This window comes from Eumetopias jubatus, unplaced genomic scaffold (assembly GCF_037043125.1).
Source record: "Eumetopias jubatus isolate StellerSeaLion01/CBP00866 unplaced genomic scaffold, mEumJub1_p1.0 scaffold_3, whole genome shotgun sequence".
NCBI lineage: Eukaryota > Metazoa > Chordata > Mammalia > Carnivora > Otariidae > Eumetopias > Eumetopias jubatus.
In genome coordinates, this window is record NW_028274809.1 from 26,671,509 (window position 1) to 26,695,732 (window position 24,224).

General features: G+C 39.3%; 1 protein-coding gene across 1 annotated transcript in view; it reads right to left on the bottom strand.

Annotated features, from left to right (window-relative positions):
- CPS1 (carbamoyl-phosphate synthase 1) overlaps nucleotides 1–24,224 on the bottom strand; it is a 120,730-nt gene that overhangs the window by 8,382 nt on the left and 88,124 nt on the right. Inside the window, exons 26-34 of the mRNA XM_028112173.2 lie at nucleotides 22,427–22,621; nucleotides 21,938–22,005; nucleotides 19,954–20,029; nucleotides 14,669–14,746; nucleotides 11,678–11,785; nucleotides 9,945–10,034; nucleotides 8,449–8,619; nucleotides 6,037–6,111; nucleotides 3,264–3,362 (exon numbers count right to left, since the gene is read on the bottom strand). Of these exons, the coding sequence (XP_027967974.1) occupies nucleotides 3,264–3,362; nucleotides 6,037–6,111; nucleotides 8,449–8,619; nucleotides 9,945–10,034; nucleotides 11,678–11,785; nucleotides 14,669–14,746; nucleotides 19,954–20,029; nucleotides 21,938–22,005; nucleotides 22,427–22,621 (960 nt within the window). The remainder of the gene's footprint in view (nucleotides 1–3,263; nucleotides 3,363–6,036; nucleotides 6,112–8,448; nucleotides 8,620–9,944; nucleotides 10,035–11,677; nucleotides 11,786–14,668; nucleotides 14,747–19,953; nucleotides 20,030–21,937; nucleotides 22,006–22,426; nucleotides 22,622–24,224) is intronic.

Below are 24,224 nucleotides of genomic sequence, written 5' to 3' on the forward strand. Positions count from 1 at the left end.
GGTGCTGGCTACCAGCACTCCTCTGTGCATGAATTCTACGCAGCATCAGGCTAAATGATTATCTTAAGAAATCAAAATGCAGTGGTGGATTTCTTTCTTAGAACTTCCCTCAAGAACTCAACAAAATGTGTTCCTTTGTATTTACTGGCCCTAAAGCCCATTTATACATTAGCAGTCCTTTTTTCAGGTCGTTCTCACTTCTGACTTTATATATTTGAATGAGTTTATGTGAATTATTCTGACCATGCTGAATCATGTTAAATAAAATGATTTTTTAAAAGTACAATGCATACTGAAATATGGAACCTTAATTACTTTGTCCACAGTTTCTAGGAAGCCTAGGTAAAAGGCTGGGGTTAGACTTGGTCCCATGCTATCTGAGAAGACACCCAGTGAGTTTTCTAGCTATTAATGCTCCAGTTAGTATACACTGTCATGTTGTTAGGTTAAATTTATGATGCGTTTTTAAAAGCCACTCTCAGTGAAAATCCACCAGATGGTGACAGAGAGGCTGTCCTTGAATGGCTGGAGCAGCAGCTCTTCCTTGCCGCCCACAATGAGTAGGTCAGAAAGTGACTCTTGTCCATCTCCGGCTGATCAAATCTACCACAGCTACTAATATTTTATTAAATATAATTTTATATTAAACATTTCTTTATTTTTTTTGAAGATTTTATTTATTTATTTGCCAGAGAGAGAGCACAAGCCGTGGGGAGCGGCAGGCAGAAGGAGCGGGAGAAGCAGGCTCCCCGCTATGCAAGGAGCCCCATGCGGGACTCCATCCCAGGACCCTGGGATCATGACCTGAGCCAAAGGCAGATGCTCCACTGACTGAGCCACCCAGGCATCCCTTAAACATTTCTTTAAACTTTGTAATTAAAACAGACACATATCTAAAGCCCTAACGTTGTGCACTCACACACAAGTAAAAAGTTCTTTGCAAGAGCTCATGTAGCTGCTGCAATACTGATCTCTTTTAAAAAGAATGTACTGAAAGATAAAAACTTCAGTGGGCAGAACCTCATTCCTTTGAGAAAACTCTTTTTACCCTACAAAACCCTCTCTTTTTTTCCACCCATAAAGCAAAAAGTTCTGTTCACTGATGCCAAAATCACACAAATACTTCATAGGGATCGAATTAATTTTTGCTTAATATCTCCTGCAGCACTAGAACCAAACAGGCACAATTTTATACATCACTGCCTTCTTAAACTGGTATTTTATAATGTTAGCACTATTATGATTAGTTGTGAAGATGGGGACTAAGGGCATGGTCTCCTCTGAATGCCCCCAGGTCTCACATTAAACTTTAAGCCGTAACTGGAAGTTGGGCAAATACTCTCACACTTGTGACTTAATAATACTTAATACTCATCTATAACATGATGAGACTCTCATATGGTGTGATGTGTCTCCAAACTGCCATTATGCTTCACAATTGCAAGTCATCTTGTTAGCCTCTGCTCTAACTGTTCTCCATCTCCCTTTTGGCACCTTTATGAAGCAAAATTCCAAGCTGCTCTCTGCAAAAACTTCTCCAAAGCCACTACCCATCCAGTCTCCAGAGTCTAATTTGCTTAAGACACCCTAATGAGATGGTATCTATAATAATCACCCACAGGCTTGAGAATACATGGTACTGCTCTAATTATATTTTTATTGATTTTTATGTAACCATGCAGGGTTTGAGCTTATTAAAAGTACGGCAGGAGTGATATCTAAGACCATCTATTGTTTTTATAGGACCCAAGAATTACTAATCTTAAATGTAAGTGAATGACCAGGTGGAAAGCATTTAGTATTTTTCAGGAAATTTATAAACAGAACAGTCTGTACATTCTTGCAATAGTTATTCCAGGGAGTAATAAAAGTTTCCTGACTACCTTTTTGCCCTAAGATTTCTATTTGATGTACAATAATAAACCAATAATGCCCTTTTCATTGTATAAAGATATTCTCTTATAATTATTTCACCTTGCTTTGACTTAGAAGACTTACCAAATAATGATATTCAAGAACCTCCCCAGTGTATTGTGGGCTGGGCTCTGCTAACTTTCTTAAAGCCCATTAAGCTACTTCCCTTCAAGAACTTTGAATCAGTCCTAGAGTGAGAAAATCCTTCAAGTAATGCCCATGTCTTCTTCAGCTTTGGATCTTTGACATTTACCAAAGGTCCTCGACTTGAAAAAGTTCAACTCTATAATAGTGAAAGCTATACACATTCAGTACCAACCCCATACTTCGAATTTCGAATGTTGATCTTTTCCCAGGCTAGCGATACGCAGTAGGATTCTCTGTTGTGATGTGGGCTAGCGGCAGCTCCCAGTCAGCCACACAAGCATGAGGCTAAACAACCCATACACTTACAACCATTCTGCTTTTCACCTTCAGTACAGTATTCAGTAAACTACATGAGGTATATAATACTTTATTATAAACAGGCTTTATGTTAGACGATTTTGCCCCACTGTTGGCTGACATAAAGTGTTCTGAGCACACTTAAGGTTGGCTACACTAAGCCATGATGCTCAGTAGGGTGGGTAATATTAAGCACATTTTTGGCTTCTGACATTTTCAACTTATGATAAGTTTATTGAGGCATCTCCCCACTATAGGCTGTGCAAGATCTCTAGTAGAAATTGAAATATGAATGAATGAAGGCAAAGAAGGAAGGAACACAGGCCAGGAAGGGATCATACAGCTTCAGCTGGGGATGTGTTGCGGTTGAGACAGCCAGAGAGAGGTATCCAGCAGATGGTTGGAAATACGGGATGATGATGGATGAAGATAAAGGTGACAGTTATGGATGGGACAGTGGATACCACAGACATGAGCTGGCAAAGGGGAAAGTCAAGAGACAGATGGAGACAGAGACAGAGAGAAAGAAGAGGTGAGACCCAGCTTTATGGAAAACATACGTTCAGGGGCTAAGGAGGAAGAACTAAGAGCTGAGCACAGAGAAAAGATACAACGAAGAAATAGAAGAGATTCCTGTTTAAGGCATCCTAAATCCTTTTCAGAACAAATACCCTTTTCACTAGAGACTTGTTTCTTTATTCACTTATTTGTATTGATTGCTGCAATGGAAAAAGGCAAAACTCAGGGAACATATAGAGAACAAACGTCCATTTTTTCTATTAGTTGCTGTTTTCTTTAGTGGAGCTTAAAACAAATCTCCCCTCTTTTATACCACAGTTAAGGTCCTTTCCCAGCCACTCCTAGCATGTGCCCAGCGGCATGCATGCAACCAAACACCAACTTACCTGGATTCCAATCAGGATGCCTTTCTGGGGTATCTTAAACCCTGTGGAAAGCATTGCCTTTAGGAAAGCTGTGTGAATACCTTCACCAAAGCAAGCCACCTGTTTAGAATAAATTAAAAAATAAAATAAAAAGAAGCAAATACTAGTCAACAGCTCTTACCGATAAACAAATACAAATGGAAAGCTCTTTACTCATAGAGCCCTTTGCTAGATTTTATTGAGTTGCCCAAAGACCATGCAGTCTGAATCCTGGGATTAAAAAGCTGGCCAGGGCAGATGTATCTTATGTTTTTAATTAAGCATAAAGAAAGAATAAGCAATTCTTTCTCTATCCAACAACACTCCATGGAGCAACATAACTGGATTCTACTGTGAATTATTTGGATACAAATCACAGCTTCTGGTCCATAATGTGGTAAGTTACCAAATGTTAATATGACTTAATGTTTAAATAACGGTATATGTTATGTATGCGATGCCACAGTGAGTGAATTCATGGGTCAGTAGCACAAATGCATAACTGCTGATCAATTGGTTAGGAATCATTTTGTACAGCTTATGAGAGAGCTTTCTGAGAAATTCAATAAATCCATGAAAACCTCAAGGACCTTTTTTTAAAAAAATCATTTTCATAAAATGAACCAAAATACCCTGCTTAGACTAGTTCTTAATAGCACAGCCATATGTAAAAACAAACAAACAAACAAAAAAAACCCATTCCAAACTAACATATAACGTTGGGATGCACAGAAGTTTCAGCTAGGGTAATTGTGCTACTAGATAACTACAAGTCAAATGGACCCCATAACTATAGAACAAGTGGTATATTTGGGCATGATGGGAATAGATTCTGCCACACATATCATCATTTGGCACAGGTACAGAACCACCATTACAGTAAATAACACTGATGGCTAAATTCATTCTTTAAGCAAATGACTCCCTTCTTGTGAAAGAGATGTTCTCATGATTATGACCTTCAGCCAACCACCAGTACATGCTGCTTTTCACTCTACAGCGAACTCTTTCTTTGGTCAATTAATGGCCAACTACACTCAGTAATATCAACCTCAGTTAATGAAACCCAAATTCTACTGACAGGACCAGGCAATCCCATCATAAAAGCAGATACAACAACACGCAAGAGGTTTCAGCAGTTTTCTCCAAAAAAAAAAACAAAAACAAAAACAAAATAGTCAGATATTCAAGTAAGCTCAGGTCTAACATCCTTACCTTGCTACTAAGAAAATAAAACAGCCTTTACCTAGATCAAGAGGTAAAGGTTTATTCAATCCCACAAGCCATTTGGACACTGAAAATGTCTCTTCAAAGCATAACCGAGATTTCACCTAAGCTAGAATTATTATTCTGATTTCAGTTATGAAATAGACCTTGTAACATCACACTCAGTGACACCTGGAAGTATGATTCTAATAAGGGAAGAAGAATTAACTCTATACTTCTGAAATAGATCACAAGAAAGGTGACCTGAGCTTCTAAGTCTTTCATGTTTTCATAACAACTCCAATAATGTATTTCCGGAGGCAGAATGGACATAGGCAGTGAAAATAAGTTTACCACACTAGAGAAAACAGCACAAGGGAAACGAGATCTCTCCCTGATCTGAACCCTGGATGTGCTGAAAACAGCCCTGCTACCAAGTGACCATAAGATCACGGTGAACCTGAAGAGCAGCTCCTTAAACAGCAGAGAATTATAAGGCAGGCCCCTCATTTTAAAGCTAGGTTTTCTCACCTAGTCAATTAAAAGCAGCCGCAAAGGAGCTAAGAGAAGGCAATCGTCAGTCCAAATACAAATAAGATAGCCATTTATTCCTCACTACCTGCCTTCCTGTCTCCCTTGACTTCTCATCACAGATGTTGCTTGTAACCAGGCAACCACATAAACATCACGTATTTATTGTAATTAAATATTTTCCCCTTTCAGGTGTTCCTTAATAGCAAGAGGAAACAATGATGCCTCACAGTCTGATGTTGCCACTCTGATGTGCACTGATGAGAATCTGAAGGTTGTATCTAGTAAGTCTGTCAAGGGCTGGGTGATTCATAAAATATCCTGACACTGACATGTACGGAACTTTCTAGAATCTGACAGCTCTCTACAAGAAACACAGTTCACATTTTTAAAGAAACCTTCAGCTGACAAGAGTCCCAACACAAGTGAAGAGGGACATCCAGTGGCCAATCCCATTATAGGTTTTAGATAATCCCCAGGAGGTTCAAGTTGCTTTTGAAAGTTGTTTTGGGATTTTGCATTTATCTACAGATTCCACAATGTTTAGGTCCATGATCTTTCTAATGCTGTACAGTCATTCTACATATTGCTGGTAAAAATCCAATGATTTAATTTCATAGTAGCAAGAGGTTCAGGGGGGTGGGGGTGGGAAGTGCTGTTACAGAGAGACCTTGAAATGAAAACTTAAAATAAAGCTGAAAGACCCAGGAGATACCTACTTAGACATCTAAAGAAATATTTTGGAAGCTGTTCTCAATGTGTAATGTGGAAATGAATTAAGAACACATACATTAGATTCACAAGTTAAATATAAGTGAAAATTTAGACTCTGGTCCACAAAAGTACAAGATTTTTCTTTAGTTCAAAATTCTTAAGCCTTTTCAGACTTACTCTGATAACAGAAGTTTGCGTCCCCCTTAATATTTAATAACTTACTTACTGTATTACACCCAGACCATAAAACCATAGATTTCAAAGTAGATTTAATGAAAGCATTCAGGGATCATTAACTAGTTACCTCTCCAGTGGAAGCCATCTCACAACGCAGAATGGGGTCAGCATCCCTCAACCGGGGCCAGGAAAACATTGGAGCCTGTCAGAAATAATGGGGAGGAAAAATATGTGAGAGAAAGGTATAAAAGGAATAAGAGAGGATAAACATATTTAGTGAACCATCTCTCACAGGATTCATTTAGGCTATGGTAGACACATAAAAAATCTCCTTGGTCCAAGCATCTGACTTGAAAAATAGCTTTAAAACTCTGTTCCAAGAATTTCTTGAGCTCTTGGCCAAAAACTTGGGTTAAATAATCACAAATTATTTCTGTAAATAGGGCCCCTGTGACCAGTCTAGGCCAGTGTTTCTAATCTGGCCTACACATATTCTTATTGGAGTGATTTCAGACAAAGTCTACTGGGCATTGGTCTCCCCACGCACAGAGTTCAAACACATTTTTTTCTTGGTAGGCTTTGGAAACATTCCTCTTCTTTTTCTGATCATTTGAACTTGCAACAGCCAACCATGCCAGAAATGTCTGTCTGTAAGCTGACTTCTGAGACATTAAACTGTTGTTGACACCTCTTAAAAAGCTTTGAAAAACATTCTGCTTGGGAACACTTTTGCCCAGAGCTTTCATGTGAACTAGAACATAGATAGGAGTGTTTCTTTTTCATTTATTTTATCAGTACAATTCACCAAGAACCAAATGCTTGTTTCTTGCAACTGTCTGTCTAGTGTGGACGCTTCTTCCTTGGATTCTGGCACCCTTCCAAGTTATCCTGGGAGTTCTAGCTTGGGGCCATTTCACGAGGTCATCCTCAGTCAAGTTATTATACATTTCTGCACTCTCACTTTTCTGTGCTCTCATCTGTGGATGTCCACCCACCTTACTAGGCCTATGTTAAGATGGACTATAAAGAAGTCATTCTTCTTTAAAAAGTCAAGATTCATATACAATGATAAGTAGGAAAGAAGTAAATGGGAAGATACAGTGCATTTTGAAAAAAGTGTATCTATCCATCAATACTGTTTTTAGTTGGATATTGTTTCATACACATATGTGTGTGTATATTTCTGTGTCTATGAATTGAGAAACATGAATTTGAAATGTATATATAGAATTTCCAGTGGAAAATATTTTTCAGGGCCTTCTACTTATTGGTCTCAAACAAAGAAATCCTATGTATTTTTTTACCTATGTATAATTCCCACTGAAAGCTTTAACAATTTATGTTGTGTCATAGTCTCCAGGAATAAAGTGCCACCCTTCCCCAATATAACAAGTGACATTCCATCTCAATGCACTATAAAATCCAAGTCATCCTAAATTATTAAGCTAAATAAGATTAATAAACATTTTTTGATTTATAGCTTCAACTTAAAGCTTCCACTATAAAAATCAGAAGTCAGAGTCTCAGCTGTAACATAATTATGACTGAGGTCACTAGTACATGTAGGAATGGAAATCTTTTGAAGGCATCCAAAATATATAAATGTCACATAAATATATCACACAATATAAATTGATTCCATCAGATGCTTTTTCTAAAATATTCAAATATATTTATATAGTATCTCACTAATCCTCATGCTTGCCCTGTGAAGTAGTTAAAGGTCATAATTATAAATAATCTGTGCATGGGCATACTGAGTTAGCTAGAGGAGAACAATGGCTTTATTATTAAGGTATTATTAGAAATATAATACATCTATATTGGAATTTAGTGAGCAAATCTTAAACTTTTCTGGTCGATCTTCATAAAGGTGCCATCAATTTCATTCCCTTCATGGCACCACCGTGAACAGCAATTGCTACTTCAACTTTCAAGTGGAAAATTGTGCTGCTGAAGAAAATAGGAACTAAGCAAGGTGGCCAAGGTAGTTAGAATTTAACCAACACCACAGGGTAACACTTTTACAAGATCCATGCATTCCTGAAGTCTTGGAACAATTCCAAAGGGGCACAATTCAAGCCTTATCCTAACAAAATATGCCCAGAATTTCTGTTTACGAACTAAACCGACACCACCGTTATCAGTCGCATTAACATAGTTTATAATTCACTCAGCTAGTTGGTTTTGAAGTTATGTAATTCTAAATGATTTTTTTGTTATTTTTCAAATGGATAAAATATCATATAAAGTTGCCTGTGTGCATTATACAAAGGAAACATCGTAAATCCCTGGTCCGGCACTTTAGTTAGAAGGTTCATGAAGTATCAAAATTATTTTTTTTTACTTCTTTTTTGAAGTTTTTTTAAAAAAGTAAGCCCCCAATGTGGGGCTTGAACTCATGACCCCCAGATCAAGTCACATGCTCTAATACTGACTGAGCCAGCCAGGCATCCCTCAAGATTATTTTTGATGAAAAATTGTTCCTTTAATTTCTTGAAACTTAAAAAAAATGACTAATAGATTTTTTTAATGTTACCTTAATTGCAACATAGTCAGCAGGAATTATGGGATGGTCCAATGTGGGAAGAGGTTTCTCATCAATGCTCTCTCCAATCATCACCTTGGTGGCCACATCAATGAAGTCTACCCCCAGTGTCTTAGAAACAAAGGGGAAGGATCGAGAAGCTCTCAGGTTACACTCAATCACCTGGAGAAATAACAAAATTCAAAAAAAGAGAAAGGATGGTGAGAGCCAATGACAACATATTAACATTCTCCCTGGCACCTGGGTTCTAGCTGTTTTTCACTGGGGTCAGCTCTTCTTTTACCAGCCTCTTCCTTCTCTCCCCACTGCTTGCACTTTTGCTAACCAGTTTCTTTTTAGTCGGTATCTTTGAATTCTGACTTTCTTCCATCCACTTTCCACAACTTCATCCCCACACACCGCTGATGGATTTTAATGCAGAACTCAGATAATGCCACGTCCCTACCAAAAAGCCTTCACTGGGTTTCCACTAGCCATCAGATGAAAGTCTGGTCCTTGAAGGCTTTTTATTCGTTTGCCTCGATATATCTCTCTATGTTATCTTGTACCATTTCCCTGACCCCAATTTTATTTTCCAAGTTTGCCTTGCACTATTTCCCTAGAAAAATGATCTTGCTAAACTGAACTAGTCGCTATCTCCTAAAAAGTGCCAAATTTTCTCTTAGATGTTCTATGTGTAATGTCCTCTCTACCTTCCTTTGCTTGTCAAAATTCTAACCATTCTTTAAGATCCAGCTTAAAATACAAAATCTCCCTTGAAACCCACCCCAAACCGGGTATATGACACTCAAATACATGCTCAGGCACACACATGCACATGTGTGTGTACGCACACATGCACACACACACAAACACACTAGGAGATATGCTCTCTCTGTTCTATGATGCCAATACCATGTATTTGTACATTCCTTCCAGCAGCTATTATATTCTAACTTATGTTATAGCTGTCTACAAAGTCATCTTCCCAGTTCTCGCCAAACTGAGTATCTTTAAGAGCAAAGACTGTGGCTTATACATCTTTATTGCCACCATATGATTTCACATAGTAGATGCTGCTGAACCAATACTGGTTACTGATTGGTTACATTAAATAGCGACTAAATTAATTAAGACTAGTCTAGTTGATTTAACATTTTTTGTATGTAAATAGTATCTAAAACTTCAGTGTTTACAATCGATGACTATTCTACACATTCAGATAGTCATTGCGTCCATCTCTACTGTACTGTAGATGGCAGACAGCGATCCTCTTTCCAGTGGATCAGAGTGCTTTCCAGAACTGGGACTGACATAGCAGTGCCACCAAGGACCTCTGCCTTCAAATAAGGCAGGCATTATATGCTGTGCAACAAGCCACACTCAGACATGAATAGCTGCAGGAGTCTCAGCTACTCTGTCTGAGCTCACCAAGATTACCAGAGGGACACAAAACAACATAACCTAACACAGCTTCGTGTCCTCTCAAGCACCTTGGCATTTCTTACCAAGACATCGTTTCCTTTGACAAGAAACTGGACGTTGAATGGGCCAGAGATGGCAAAAGCCTTTGCAATCTTTCGGGTAGCATCCTTCACCTAGATCAAAAGGACAATAACATAGAGCTAAAGAGCATACCTTGGTTAGAAAACACCACAAACTTAGATTTCTTTAATTTCTCTTGACATAGAGCTACACCTCCACTAATAACAGTAACAGTCATAATGGCAATAATAATAATAATAATAATAATAATAATAGAAGCCACTAGCAGGCATCTATCAATAAAATAATAATACATACTAAATATTCATAACAAACTAGCAAGGAAAAGAACAAATAATTTTACAAAACTATCTTTCTGCCAAATGTCCCTATCTACCTGCCGTTGTATACTCTGGTTTTACTTTGAGGGCTAAATGGAATTCTTTCAGTCCAGTTGCTTCAGCACCAGAAACTGCAGTCCAAACTTCCTATCACTCTCCCGACCTACCTGCTGAGAAGAGCAGGCCCTGAAATTACATGGCACTGCAAAGAGACCAGAGACACTGCTTTGATGTGCTTTTCTGCTGCCCTGGACTCTACCTGGGTAGATAGTATGGTCAGAAAGAAAATACGTTTCCTTGCCAGGAAGCTTTGCATGTCAAATAGATGAATCCCTGCATCCAACCAGAGCCAGAAGGTACCCATGCAATGAGGAGCCACTGACAGCAAGAAACAAGAGCTCCTCATTCATTACTTTTACAAGAGTGATTCGGCAACTTAGTTGGTCATAAAAGGGAGCAGGGTCCATGGCACATCAAACTCTGAGAGATCTGGAAAAATCTGAGTTCTTGAGGTCATTTATACCGACATGATCAACTAAAGCACACTTGAAATCCAGGGATGTGGTTCTCTTAGGCAGCTGGTGTTACAACATGCCCTGCTACCTTCACATCTAGAACAAGGTAAGATCTTCAGAATCCAGCCCAAAGTACAGCCAGACAGACAGACTACCTAGATTCGGATGGCCCAGGATTATTGGTAAGGCTCACTGAACAAGCCAAGCCTGACCTAACATACCTAAAGAGTAAAGGAACATCCACATGAATTATTTAAGATGATGGTCTCCGAGGCCACCTAGCAGTGCATATTGAGTACTGAGGCATCATTCCTGGGAGGTCTTTAAAGCGATGGTTCCAAAAGAGAGGTTGAAAGAGACATGTCAGAAAGTGCTGATTGGAGATGAGGGTAAGGGAGGATATTGAAAACATAGGTTCCAAAATGTTCCTACATGATTGCTGCATACCTGCTTCTAATTGAGAAGCATAGCTTTATATGCTACTCATCTAAGTGGCTCTCAAACATGAGAACCATCTGCAGCAGTGTTCTCCAGATGGGGTCCCTAGGTCCGCAGCAGCAACATCACTTGGGGACTTGTTAAAAATGCAAATTTGGGGGCCCTGCTCAGAACTACTGAGTCAGAAGCTAGGGATGGAGTCCAGCAATCTGTAGATTAGCAAGTTCCCCAGGTTGTTATGACACCACTGAAGGTCAAGAACCACCGCACTAGCACACAACCAAGTGGGCTCAAGAGGGCAGGAAGGAAATTATTATCTCTAAAACACCCAGTAGACTCAGAGCAAGAAAGTTCCCTTCATAATTACATTTTGCCTGGGGCATGTCCTACATTGCTACCTAGTTAAAAAAATTTTTTTTATCTTTGCTTTTTCCCCTTCCACTTTTCTTGATAAATGATGACCTTTTCAATGGCTCCTTGGCTGATGGTTTGTGTGGGCAGCATCAGAGTAGCATCTCCTGAGTGGACACCTGCATCTTCCACATGTTCAGACATAGCGTGGGAGATAACCTGGCCGAAAGAAGATTTTAGAAAGAGTTGTCAGGTATCTTACTTCAATGAAGCTGCCTCCCACCTCCCCACCCGCCATATCCTAACAGATGCCTGGAGCATTGACCAGTTTCTTTTTGAGCCCTTGATGAGGGAATACATAGAGGCCTGCATGTAGACGTCACTGCCTCCCTGTGCAGTGACAGACGGCCCCCGGGGCAGCTGACAGTGGTTGAGCTGACCTCCCTCCTCCATCAATTAGAATGGGTTCGAATCAAGAAAAGAAGACAACTGAACTGACTCAGGTTGACTTTTAAGAACGAATAGGAAACAGACCCGTACCTCTGAAACAAATAAGGCATTATATGTTAAAAAAGAAGAAGAAGAAGAAGAAGAAGAAGAAGAAGAAGAAGAAGAAGAAGAAGAAGAAGAAGAAGAAGGTAGGAAGGGAAAAATGGGGGGGAAATTGGAGGGGGAGACGAACCATGAGAGACTATGGACTCTGAGAAACAAACTGAGGGTTCTAGAGGGGAGGGGGGTGAGGGGATGGGTTAGCCTGGTGATGGGTATTAAAGAGGGCACGTTCTGCATGGAGCACTGGGTGTTATGCACAAACAATGTATCATGGAACACTACATCAAAAACTAATGAGGTAATGTATGGTGATTAACATAACATAATTAAATTTAAAAAAAAAGAAAGAATGGGAAAATAAAGCATTTGGGAGGCACTGGAGGGATCTTTATCTTTTCCTTCCAGATTAGGTTTTAGACACTGGAAAAGAAACAATGGAAGAGGTAAATATCTAGTGAGGTGCATGTGTAACTTAGGTGGACCAGGAAGAAGACTTAAGATCTGGAGCAAGAGATTTTTAAATTGAAATTTGAGAAAGAAGGGGAAGCAAGAAAAAAATATCCTTATCTTCTCTTACAGGTAAGGAAACTAAGGCAAGATAAGAAATAATCCAAGTGCATGTGACTACTGTATGGCCAAGTCAGATTTGAAGACCTTATCTGTCACATTCCAGAGTTTATGGTCTCAATCACCATAGCCTGAATGCTAACACTATGTGTGTCTTTGGGAAATGATAAAGCTGACAGTCAATGGAAAATAATTGGGTAACTGTAAAAGACTTACATATATTACAGAGATAATTTTTTTTATCAGATTTATAAATGACTTTAAAGCAAAGTGGCATTTGAGTCTCCTGCTGTCACTTACCAGCTCTGTGACCTGGGCAAGGTACTTTATCTATTCAACCTTGGTTTCTGATAAGGCAGTACTAACAATGGTATCAGTCTCATAGTGTGTTTGTAAGGATAAGAGAGAACACATGTACAGTGTCTGACATGGTATTTAGTGCATAGTAAGCATTCAAATTTTTTTATAGTGTCTAGAAAGGGGGAGGCAACACTCCCACCAAGCTCCGAAAAAAATCATAATATAGCTGAGGTACTATGTCCATTTAGGAGTGTGACTATTTAAAAATTATGTGAATAACCTGGAACATTTCCAAAAGAAGGAGTCCAGGATGATAAGCAATGGTTGATGTCTGAGAGAAGCTGAGATTAAGAGCATATCCTAGCAAGTTGGAGCCAAATCAGGCCAACAGACCCGCATTATATTTGAAAAACCACAAACATCTCTAGGCTAGTCTTACATTCTCCACATTGACACTGGTATGCTCACATCCCTCTCATTTTATACCTGAGTCTCCAATACTTAAAATGTTGAAAAGCAGGAAAGATTAAACATACGCTTTACAATTCCGGAGGCCAGAAGGTCAGGAATGAAAAAATTCTAGGGAAGCAGACTTTACTTCAAAAGAAGGAATAAGTGAGATGTTATTAGATCTCTCTATACAGCTATCTATATGACATCCTTCAATCTGATAACTTTCTGTGCTCTGTACAACCAAAGTTGTTCAACAGAAAATAAGTGACCACTTTCTGGGGATGCTGTGAAGAAAATTCTCATCCTTTGGGGTGTGGGGTTGAAATAAATGATTTCTAAGGGTGCTTACACTCAGGATTATATGATTCTGTAGTAAGCAGTCATCACTGCTGTGTGTGTGTGTGTGTGGTGTGTGTGTGTGTGTGTGTATGTAAACAACCCTACTTTGAACTGTTAATCTGGAAGACAAAAAGCCAAAAAGATTTAACATTTTAGTAGTGTTCTGAAGTATCTACAAAGTAGAAAATGAAGGAAAGTTGGTTTTTTTTTTAATTTTTCATTAAAGCAAATAAAATGACACGGACTTCCTAAAACGTAACTTCCTATATTCCAAGATAAATCATAAATACCTTATTAGTACAACTAGCCAACTAAAGGAAAGCATTCTTCACATTGTCATTTTTCCCTGAAGTTGGAGGCATTCATTATACTAGCAATACAAGATGTGATTTGGTAAGCTAATTTTATGTTATTATCCTTACCCACCCTACTCTGTTTAGTTTTGTCTTTATTAACACAATAAAAAGGTGGAGGCTGGGAAATCAAGAGAGGAGAAAAACTAGGGATTCAATTAGGAACTTCAGAAAGACAAGTATTGGATGTTTTTATAATACTCATTGAAACATAAAAGGAAACCCACAGACAAAAGAAAATGAGAGAGAAAAATCTATTCAAAAAGAATGATGAGTATAGGATGATAATTAATTTTGAATATCATCAAAGAGAAATTCTAACAGTATGAAACACAGGATATATGATACCCATGACACATCAACTAAATTGTTAGTGAATTTGAAAATTTTTTGGACTGAGCAACTCTTCCACTATTTTCAGAGGCCTGTTTTGTGGAACTCATGACCTCTAATCTGTGTTGTTTCAAAACCGCCAAGCAGGGGAAAAAGAAACTTGATGGGAAGGCAGAGACCTCAGAGATGGGGATAAAGCACTTACTCTTCCATCTTTGCCAACAGCATCCATTTCCACTTCCCGGGCCCCCTCAATAAATTTTGTCAGCACCACTGGGTGTTCCTGTCATTGAGGTAAACAGAAGGGCAGAATCCTTAGCTGACATTATGTGTATAGTGTCAAGTAAAAACTGCATACCTTAAGTAAATCCCAGTGTAATACTTGCAAAGACCTTAATGCTAAACATACTACATAAACTCATTAGCTAATTTGTTGGGTAAGAACAAGGTCATTCTCTGCTTTCAGTGAGGCAGAGGGTCTTTCTTCAATCCTGAGTACTCAGTCAACTGAACATGAGTGCTAAAATTTCAAATAATAGACTTTTAAGTGAGTGAGAGGAAAGAGGGGGCTAAGGAGAGGGTCGAATGGGGGAGTTATGAATATTTATTTTAATTATAACTGTGTATTTTTCTTGGTTCGAGTTCTTTCTCTCTTTCTACACTCATCTTTTCCAAGTGCTGCAATTTCCTAAATTAGTTCTCTCTCCATGAGACTGTGAAAGAAATTAGGAGGAAAATCTCATTTTGTTTTGGTTTTGTTAGGTCAGAGATGGAATCCATTACTTGGAACTGACATGCCTTGAACAACTTCTAAAGCATGGCATTTGCAGCATTTCTCTTTATTAATCTTAAAAAACATCCTTCCTTTTCTGCTGTTTAAGACCGGTTTCCTTCTCGAAGTTCTCCCCACTCTCAGTTCCTTCACGACGGTGCAGTGATGCCCTCCACACTGGGACCACTGCTTGCTTTTTCCGGACGAAATGAAGCAGTTGACTGAAGAGTTCCAGGGTTCATGCATCTCTTCTCCTCAAAGCCCCAGGCACCAGCAACCAGCACCACCTGCTTTCTTACCAGACCCTGCTTTTCCCTGTCTCTATGCCTCTCTCCCCCACATGCACTCCACCTTCTCTCCTCAGCCCTCTCATTTCAAGTCTCAAATCATGCCTCAAGATCTGGCACAAAAGCTACCTCCTCCCCTAAGCCTTCCCCAAACATCTCCTTTTCTTCTGAACGCAAGCCCCTTTTGGGCACCATCATGGAGTTCACCTCATGCGTATGTGTTAAATTTAATTTATCTTATCTCCTTTAGTAGAACACTTGAAATTGAAAGGAATTTTGTGGAAAATTCAAAAGAACCAGTGTTTTATGCCATCAAGAAGCTTCTCTTTTCTATTAAATGAGGCAAATTTCCATATTTCCTTTTCTTCAAAAGCCTACTGGACATGCAACTGTTTATTAGCTAAAGGAAAAAAAAGATTCCTTTCCATCTCTGTTCCTTCTTCTTTAAATATCTGATATTTACTGTAGCAGGCCTACTGGAGCTGTGTTGAGACCGATATGGGATTTTTTTCTAATTGTTGATGATAATATCATGATTTCAAAAAAAAAAAAAAAGACAAAGTTTACCAGCTGTCTTAGCTTCTCTAGCCAAGCCTGAGACAGGGATCCTTGTTCAAGTGATTTATGGAGGGAGTTGGAAAAGCAGGATGGGGCAATAAGAAAAAGCTAGTATGTCTATGATCTCAGTGGAGACTAAATTTGGCTTTACCCCACAGGGGCCTCTGGAGGATGAACTGCAACACAGACTAAGTCCCACCTTGAGGCAAAGGTTACTCACTGTCTAGTGTTTTGCGGGTGGTGCTGAGGTGAGGGATCTTGCCTCCTTGTTGATGAAGCTCCCATTTGACTGAGAATAGTTACCCAGAGAAGAAGTACAGCTGGTAAGTGTTATCAGCTATCACAAGAGTTAGGGACAGGTGCTTCCACAGGTAAAGGAATCTGAGTGGGCCAACAACGGCATCCGCCATCCTGGCCATTTGGACAAATCTATGAAATAGGCCTTACCATGTTGAGAAAGAAAATCTCTTAATAAATTTCAATCTTTCTGCAACATTATACATTGTTGGCCTTGATATCCATAAACTACCTTTTCCTGCTTCTTTGTCAGGCTCCTTCATGTTTCCTCTACTCAGCCCTTAAATACTGGTATCCCTCTAGTCTCTGTCTTAATTATTCCACTTCCTCTGTTCTCTCTCCTTGGTGATTGCTTCCATCATCAAAACTCTAACTAAAATGATATGCTATTTATTTCCAAAACTATATGTACATCTCTATCGCTAGACATGACCTTGATTCTCAATTTAAAAATCGGTATAACCCACTGCTTTTGAAGCATCTGCACCTGGATTTCTCACAGGCACCTTATACAAAAGGTCAAATATTAAATATAGGATTTCCTTCTCTAAAATTTCTCCTTCTCATGTTACCTATTGTAATAAATGGTACCACCACCCATCTAGCTGTCCAAGGCAGAAGCTCAGGAGTCATCCTTTATCCGATACACTTTTACCCTCTACCTCCATGCACTCACCAATTGCCTTCAGTGAACATTCTAAATATTCTAGAATACATGTACGTCTTTTTTATCTTTACTATCCTCACTCTGCTCCAAGGTGCTGCCATCTCTACCCTGGGCTACAGCAATAGCCCCTAATGTTTTTCCATGAATGCAGTCTGGCCCCAAACTCATTATAACTGACAAGGTTCTCCTTATCTATTCCCTGCCAACTCTATCTACTCTTCCACCATGGAAGTGTTCTAGCCATATACTAAATACTTTATCAGTTTCTAGAAACTCCATTCTCTTTCTCAGCTTTGACCCTTTACCTGTGCTGTCCCTTCTTCCTACTCACACCCACAATGTAAACCTTTCAACCAGTTAATTCTAAATCAACCATTTTAAATTAAGTTAAAAAGCCCTTCTTTAGAAGGGGAACCCTCCTACACTGTTGGTGGGAATGCAAGCTGGTGCAGCCACTCTGGAAAACAGTATGGAGGTTCCTCAAACAGTTGAAAATAGAGCTACCACACGATCCAGCAATTGCACTACTGGGTGTTTACCACAAAGATACAAATGTAGGGATCCGAAGGGGTACGTGCACCCCAAGGTTTATAGCAGCAATGTCCACAATAGCCAAACTGTGGAAAGAGCCAAGATGTCCATTGACAGATGAATGGATAAAGAAGATGTGGTACATATACACAATGGAATATTATGCAGCCATCCAAAGGAATGAGATCTTGCCATTTGCAGCGACGTGGATGGAACTGGAGGGTGTTATGCTGAGTGAAGTAAGTCAATCAGAGAAAGACATGTATCATATGACCTCACTGATATGAGGAATTCTTAATCTCAGGAAACAAACTGAGGGTTGCTGAGTGGTGGGGGGTGGGAGGGATGGGGTGGCTGGGTGATAGACATTGGGTAGGGTATGTGCTATGGTGAGCGCTGTGAATTGTGCAAGACTGTTGAATCACAGATCTGTACTTCTGAAACAAATAATGCAACATATGTTAGGAAAAAAGAAAAAGAAGAAGATAGCAGGAGGGGAAGAATGAAGGGGAGTAAGTCAGAGGGGGAGATGAACCATGAGAGACGATGGACTCTGAAAAACAAACTGAGGGTTCTAGAGGGGAGGGGGGTGGGGGGATGGGTTAGCCTGGTGATGGGTATTGAGGGCACGTTCTGCGTGGAGCACTGGGTGTTAGGCACAAACAACGAATCATGGAACACTACATCAAGAACTGATGATGTAACTATGGTGATTAACATAACAATAAAAACTAAAAAAAAATACATAAAATCTAAAAAAAAAGCTCTTTAGGGATGGACCCCAATACATTGACATTCACCCTCAGCATCCTATATTTTCTTATTGCAATGCTCATTATATTTTATTGTAATTATTTGAATTCTGATGTCCCTAGTAAAGAGTCCTCTGTGAGAGCAGACCCTATCTCTCTTTGTATGAGTGTATCCCCTGATACTGAGAACGATGCCATTATACAGCAAGTGCTAAACATGAATGAATACATAAATAGATGAATGATTGATGGGGTCTAATTTTATTCTAGAGTCACTGAACTGAGTATCCCAGATTCTGCTGTGTTTTGAAGGGAACACTTGAATCAGAATGTACTCAATCAGGACATCTCCATTATAGACTTTGGTCCAGTAGGGGTTTTACCCATATACTAGCAGAAAAAAATATATTTTTGAAACTCTACTATGAGTAGTTTAAAACTCTTCTATGTGGGATCCAGTGTCCCAGGCAGAAAAGAGAGGACACCTGCCTCCTCACTCACCCAGCACAGCTGGGTCTAACTACTCGTGTTTTAAAAGGGGAGCATGCCCAAATCCTTGGCAGGAAGTCAGAGAAGAAGACAGTGTCTTGCTCCAGTCCACATTAATGAAGACTGGCTCCCTGGAGAGATTCCCTCCTCAGCAATCTGACTTTCACACAGAAGTGAATTCAAAATCTACTTGGTTTTCTGTTTTTACACTCTTTGTCTTTCTCACCCTTAATCCTTATCCACTCTCTTCACTGACCCAATGTCCTGGGGAGCAACCACCATACAGAAGGGATGTCTGTCTTCATGAGCAGGAGCAGTCCATGCTCGTTCTTCCTCTTTGAAATGCTTCTGACTTCACTCTTTAGCTCCCTCCAAATTCCACTTGCCTAACATCAAACTCTTCTCTATGAGTCGTGCTCTCTCTCTTTAAACATACACACACACACACACCCCCAACAAGCTTCTGAAAGCTTTTAAAAGGAAAACATCACTTTCATCCTTTACAGTACAAGGTCTGCAGATCAATAACCTCCCTGGGTAAATCTTAAATGGATCACACTGAGGTAATACCAAGGGAGAAGTAAAAGCTGAGGGCAATGGAGGAAGGTGGTTGAATCACCACAGAATTATAAACATTTTTATTAACTGACAAATGGAATGTACCAAAATGAGAAAAAGTCAAAAGGTGAACAAAGGGGTTTACTATTAAAATTGCAGGGTTAACTAAGGCAAAGTGTCTCCAAGTGTGAGACTTAAAAACCAGGAAAGCCCTCACTGATACGTGACGAGCTTGGCTGGGCAGTCCTCGAGGCTGGGAGCCCCAGGGATAACTTGATCAGCATCTAACTTATGAACAGACAAGGATGCTTATCCAGCCTAACTCCTGGAGTCTAAAACCAGGTCAATGTTGTGATCAAATATGTACTGGTCTTCTTCGTCTTCCACTAACCCAAAGGATCTAAACACAATTAAATGCATTTGAGTTTTCTTATTCCCATATATAGGAGACTAAGGGGTAGGGAGAGAAAAAAAAAAAATAAAGGGAAAACCATCCTGACATAACGTGAAAAGAAAAACATATGAAATAAGATAGCAATTAACAGAAGTAAAAGTCACCAGGAGGAAATCAGACACTACCTGAGACACTCTAGTGGCCTCCTCTAGGAATTTTTTCATCTCATCCTCAGAGAATACCACATTCATGGCCGATCCACTGGAAAGGAGAGGAGGACAGGTCAGTTTCTTTCACCACTTTGGAAGAAAAGCATGCTAGACTTGATTGCTTCTCAGAACAGTTCCAGGCAATCTCTAGCTTCAGTCTGGACTGAGTAAGAAGATGCTTTTTCCCAAATTGAGTCTTTACTCCACTTAATCACCAGAACAATCAGTCAAAATAAAGAGTCACCCAAGATGGGGGTGAGAGCTGTGATGATGTCCAAAGAAAACCACGTAAATATAGAGATAGCAGTATCCCAAAGTTTGTCCTTTCTGATTTCCTGCTTTCACTCGCCTGGTTCCAGGTAATTCTTAAACCTTAACAGAATTCATCCTAGGATCTAGCTATTCTTTTTTTTTTTTTTTAAGACTTATTTATTTATTTGAGAGAGAGAGAGTGGGTGGGGGAGAGAGCACAGGGGGAGGGGCAGAGGGAAAGAATCTCAAGCAGACTCCCTGCTGAGTGTGGAGCCTGACACAGGACTTGATCTCAGGACCCTGAGATCATGACCTGAGCCAAAATCAAGAGTCAGACCCTTAACCGAATGAGCCACCCAGGTGCCCCAGGATCTAGCTATTCCTACCCTGTTCCTTCAGAGGTCATTGACAACGGCTGATTTTAACCCACAGGTCTGCTGTCAAAGCAGGTCATTCTACTACCAGCCAGGTCACAAAAGCATAGAATTTTTAGTAACATTTGCAAATATAATGTACAGTATCTGACTGAAAGGCATTCAACTGTGTCCTTCTTATTAATTGCTTGAGAAAGAATGCTGATTTCAATTTATGCTGAATTTTGATATTTTCAAAGTGAGATGGGAAGAAAGAAGGAGGAATAAGAAGAGGGAAAAAATAAGGAAGAAAAATACTACTTTCCATTTCTTTTTAAAAGTAGCATTCTTTACGTTTTCTACTCTATTACATATTTTTGCATAAAGAACTTTCAATGCATAAAGAACTTTAAATAGATGAAGATCTATTTAAGACAGGAAGGCTAAGTCAATAACATTGATAATTCACAGTATAGGAAACTGGAACAAAGAGACAGATTGCAGAGATGAGAAAGGAAGCACAAGAGTCAAAGCTGTTTTCTGCAACCCTCCCTTAAATGTCTGTGTGTTGTTTAAATTAACTTACATTAATACCTCAAAGAAGAAGTACTATTTGACGGTGATTTACACAAAATGTCATTTAAATAAAAAGGAAGGTTTTCCACCTCATTTCAAATTTTTCATTATTTTAAAGGATCCCATCGCAAATTCCATTTACACTTTCAAATTGTGCACAGCAAATTGTGTTTCTCTTATTATCCCCTGTTCAGTGAAGTCGTTCCTTACATGTGGTAACATCTGAAGAGAGTAAGTGATAATTCACAACTTCTCCTTTGATGATAGAACTTCGTTCCAAAGTTTAATATAAAAGATCCTCACTATCCCTGTCCCTCACCATTATAATTCATCTACTAAAAAATGTGATCTCAAAAACTCAAAAATTCAAACCAGAGGCACCATCGGAAGGTGCTGACAACGGTCAGAGATAAGCTGCCATTTCTGCTTACTAGAAAACAGATACTGGAAAGAGATGTCCCAGGTTTGTTCTGGTTTTGCTTTTTGGGTTTTTGAAATTGTTCTCTTCTCTAATGTAAAACTACCCTCCCTCAGTTTGGCAACGAGATGCCCTAAGCCATGCTTCTAAGATGGAGGACCGTGGACTCTTATTCCGCCCTCTGAAAGAAAAGCAGTAGGCTGAAGAACCATGCATACGTCCTCACTCTGGCCATGTTGGTTTGGGGACTGTGGACGGATTTACAAATCACTACACATCAAAGCCAAGTGCTATTAGCATACAGCACACAGTTCTGTATCTACTGATTTTTAAATCATTACCGTGGAAAACAACACATTACCTCAAAACATAGGAAGGTCTCAACAAGCAGGGGTAGCCCACAGACTTTGCAAATTCCAGTGCTTCATTCTAATTGAGAGAAACAACAACAAAAAAGTGCATGAATAGTTTAAAATACTCAGTAGAACTGCAGAAAGGCATCTTTAGAACAAATGGTAACACAACTCTTTTTATTCTTTCTCTCAAAAGACACCATTAAAATGTAAATTGGACATTGAAACATATAAAATTCCTAGTTTCTAATTGTAAATATCAATCAAGCTCTAAAATAGTTTGAACAGTTTTCATTGTCCGAATCTTAATGAGAATACTCTTAACAATTTATAACCAGCATTTAACTGCAATCATGGAAATACACCAACTTTAAAGTAAAGTCACTGAGCATAAGTGCCTTCTATCTGCCCTGAAGTTCACATCTGCAATAGTTAACATTCAGGTTACAACTCTTCAAAAGTGAACATTAAAAACAGACAAGTGTTTCTCTCCTTACCAAAGTGTTAACGGCCTTCCAGGGTGCCTGAGCCACCTTCAGCTCATCCAAGACAGCTGAGAAGATGGAGCGATCCTCGGCCCTGTCGATCTGCAGAGGGCTCGTGCCCATGATCTTGACACCATTCTTGTACAGAGGGACTGCCAGGTTGTTTGGAATCTGACCCCCAACTGAGATGATGCAGCCCCCACATGCCTGGACAAGACACCACAATATAAGCCGTAGGGGTCACTCCATGATGAATGAACAACTGCTTCACATGTTGTGATCGTTTCATGTCTCCCATCAATAGGCAATATTAAGTTATACCCCCAAAGAGATAAACAAACTTTGTTCTTACTTTCCAGGCACTTACCTGCTAAAATCTATGTGAGAGTTCCATACAACTACATATGATTACCACATCAGACTTCCACACAACTACACATGAATGTGTGACATTGACGTGCATGACGATTAGAAAAAGGAAATCAAGACAATTAATATTTTCACCATGTACTCTACTGTAATCAAGTGCTGCTTGGACTACTGCTGCAATTTCCTAAACGGACATAGATCTTTCCTTCTAACGCTCACCTCTCCTGTTCCTTTCCACCCCAGCCCTTCACATTCAGATTAATCATCCTACAAAACTGATTCACCGAGTCCCTCCTGTGTGAGTTGAAGCTTTGAGTTCTCCAAAGTTTCCCAATGCCTAAAGGACAAAGTGTAAGCTCATCACCATCAATAAGACAATGAAGGGTCTCCAACCTTTTTTGTCACCATTCTTCTCAGCACCAAGAAGACCTCCTACTCAGTGTCCCCAACTATGTGCACTCCCACTAGCAAGCTTTCTGCCCACTTAAACTTACCCTGCCTTTGTTACTTCTCACCTTTTTCCCTCTCTCTTATCTAAACTCCACCATCTCTACACTACAGTCCATTCTAAATCCTACCTCCCATTTTTACATCCTCTCTCCTTTACGGTTACCTTGGCTCTTGTCTGCAGTACCCAGTAACAGATTTTAGTCCCTGTTTCCTTCCTATTTGCCCTACAAGCAGTGTCTGAATCTTTAACCTTAATCTCCAATTAGGAGTCAAAACTTCCAGATTTTTTTTTAAAGATTTTATTTAGTTATTTGACAGAGACCACGAGAGAGGGATCACCAAGCAGGAGGAGCTAGAGAGGGAGAAGCAGGCTCCCTGCTGAGCAGGGAACCTGATGTGGGACTCGATCCCAGGACACTGGGATCATGACTCGAGCTGAAGGCAGACACTTAACGACTAAGCCACTCAAGCGCCCCAAAACTTCCAGATTAAAAAAAAAAAAGAAGTTCCTTCCCATCTTAATTCCCTCCAACACTCAGTCCTCATGTCTGTAAAATTAGAATAATATCTGTCTGCTTCACAAGGTCACTATATAAGTTAAATAAGATAATAAACATTAAAGGCCTTACAAATTATAAGTGCATAAGACACTGTTATTAATATCGGAAAATATTATTCTATCTGATAGACCATTGATCTTGGAATAATTTGTATTTGCCTTAATAACCTACCAATGAATATTGGAACTGCTGAAGTAATAGATATGTACCAAATGTATTTTATCATTATTTGAAATAATTCTGAAATAGTCTTAAAAGGGATAAAAGCTTATTTCTCTTTGATGAGAGCAGTGATAGTAGTGCCTAAGCAAACACCCTACCATTGAGTACTTAAATGCCTTGTGAACAGTATGGAAAACAATAATCCACAGTTCTGCATATTTATAAGTGCACCTAAGCTGCTTTTATCATTTTTTATGTTCAATATACAT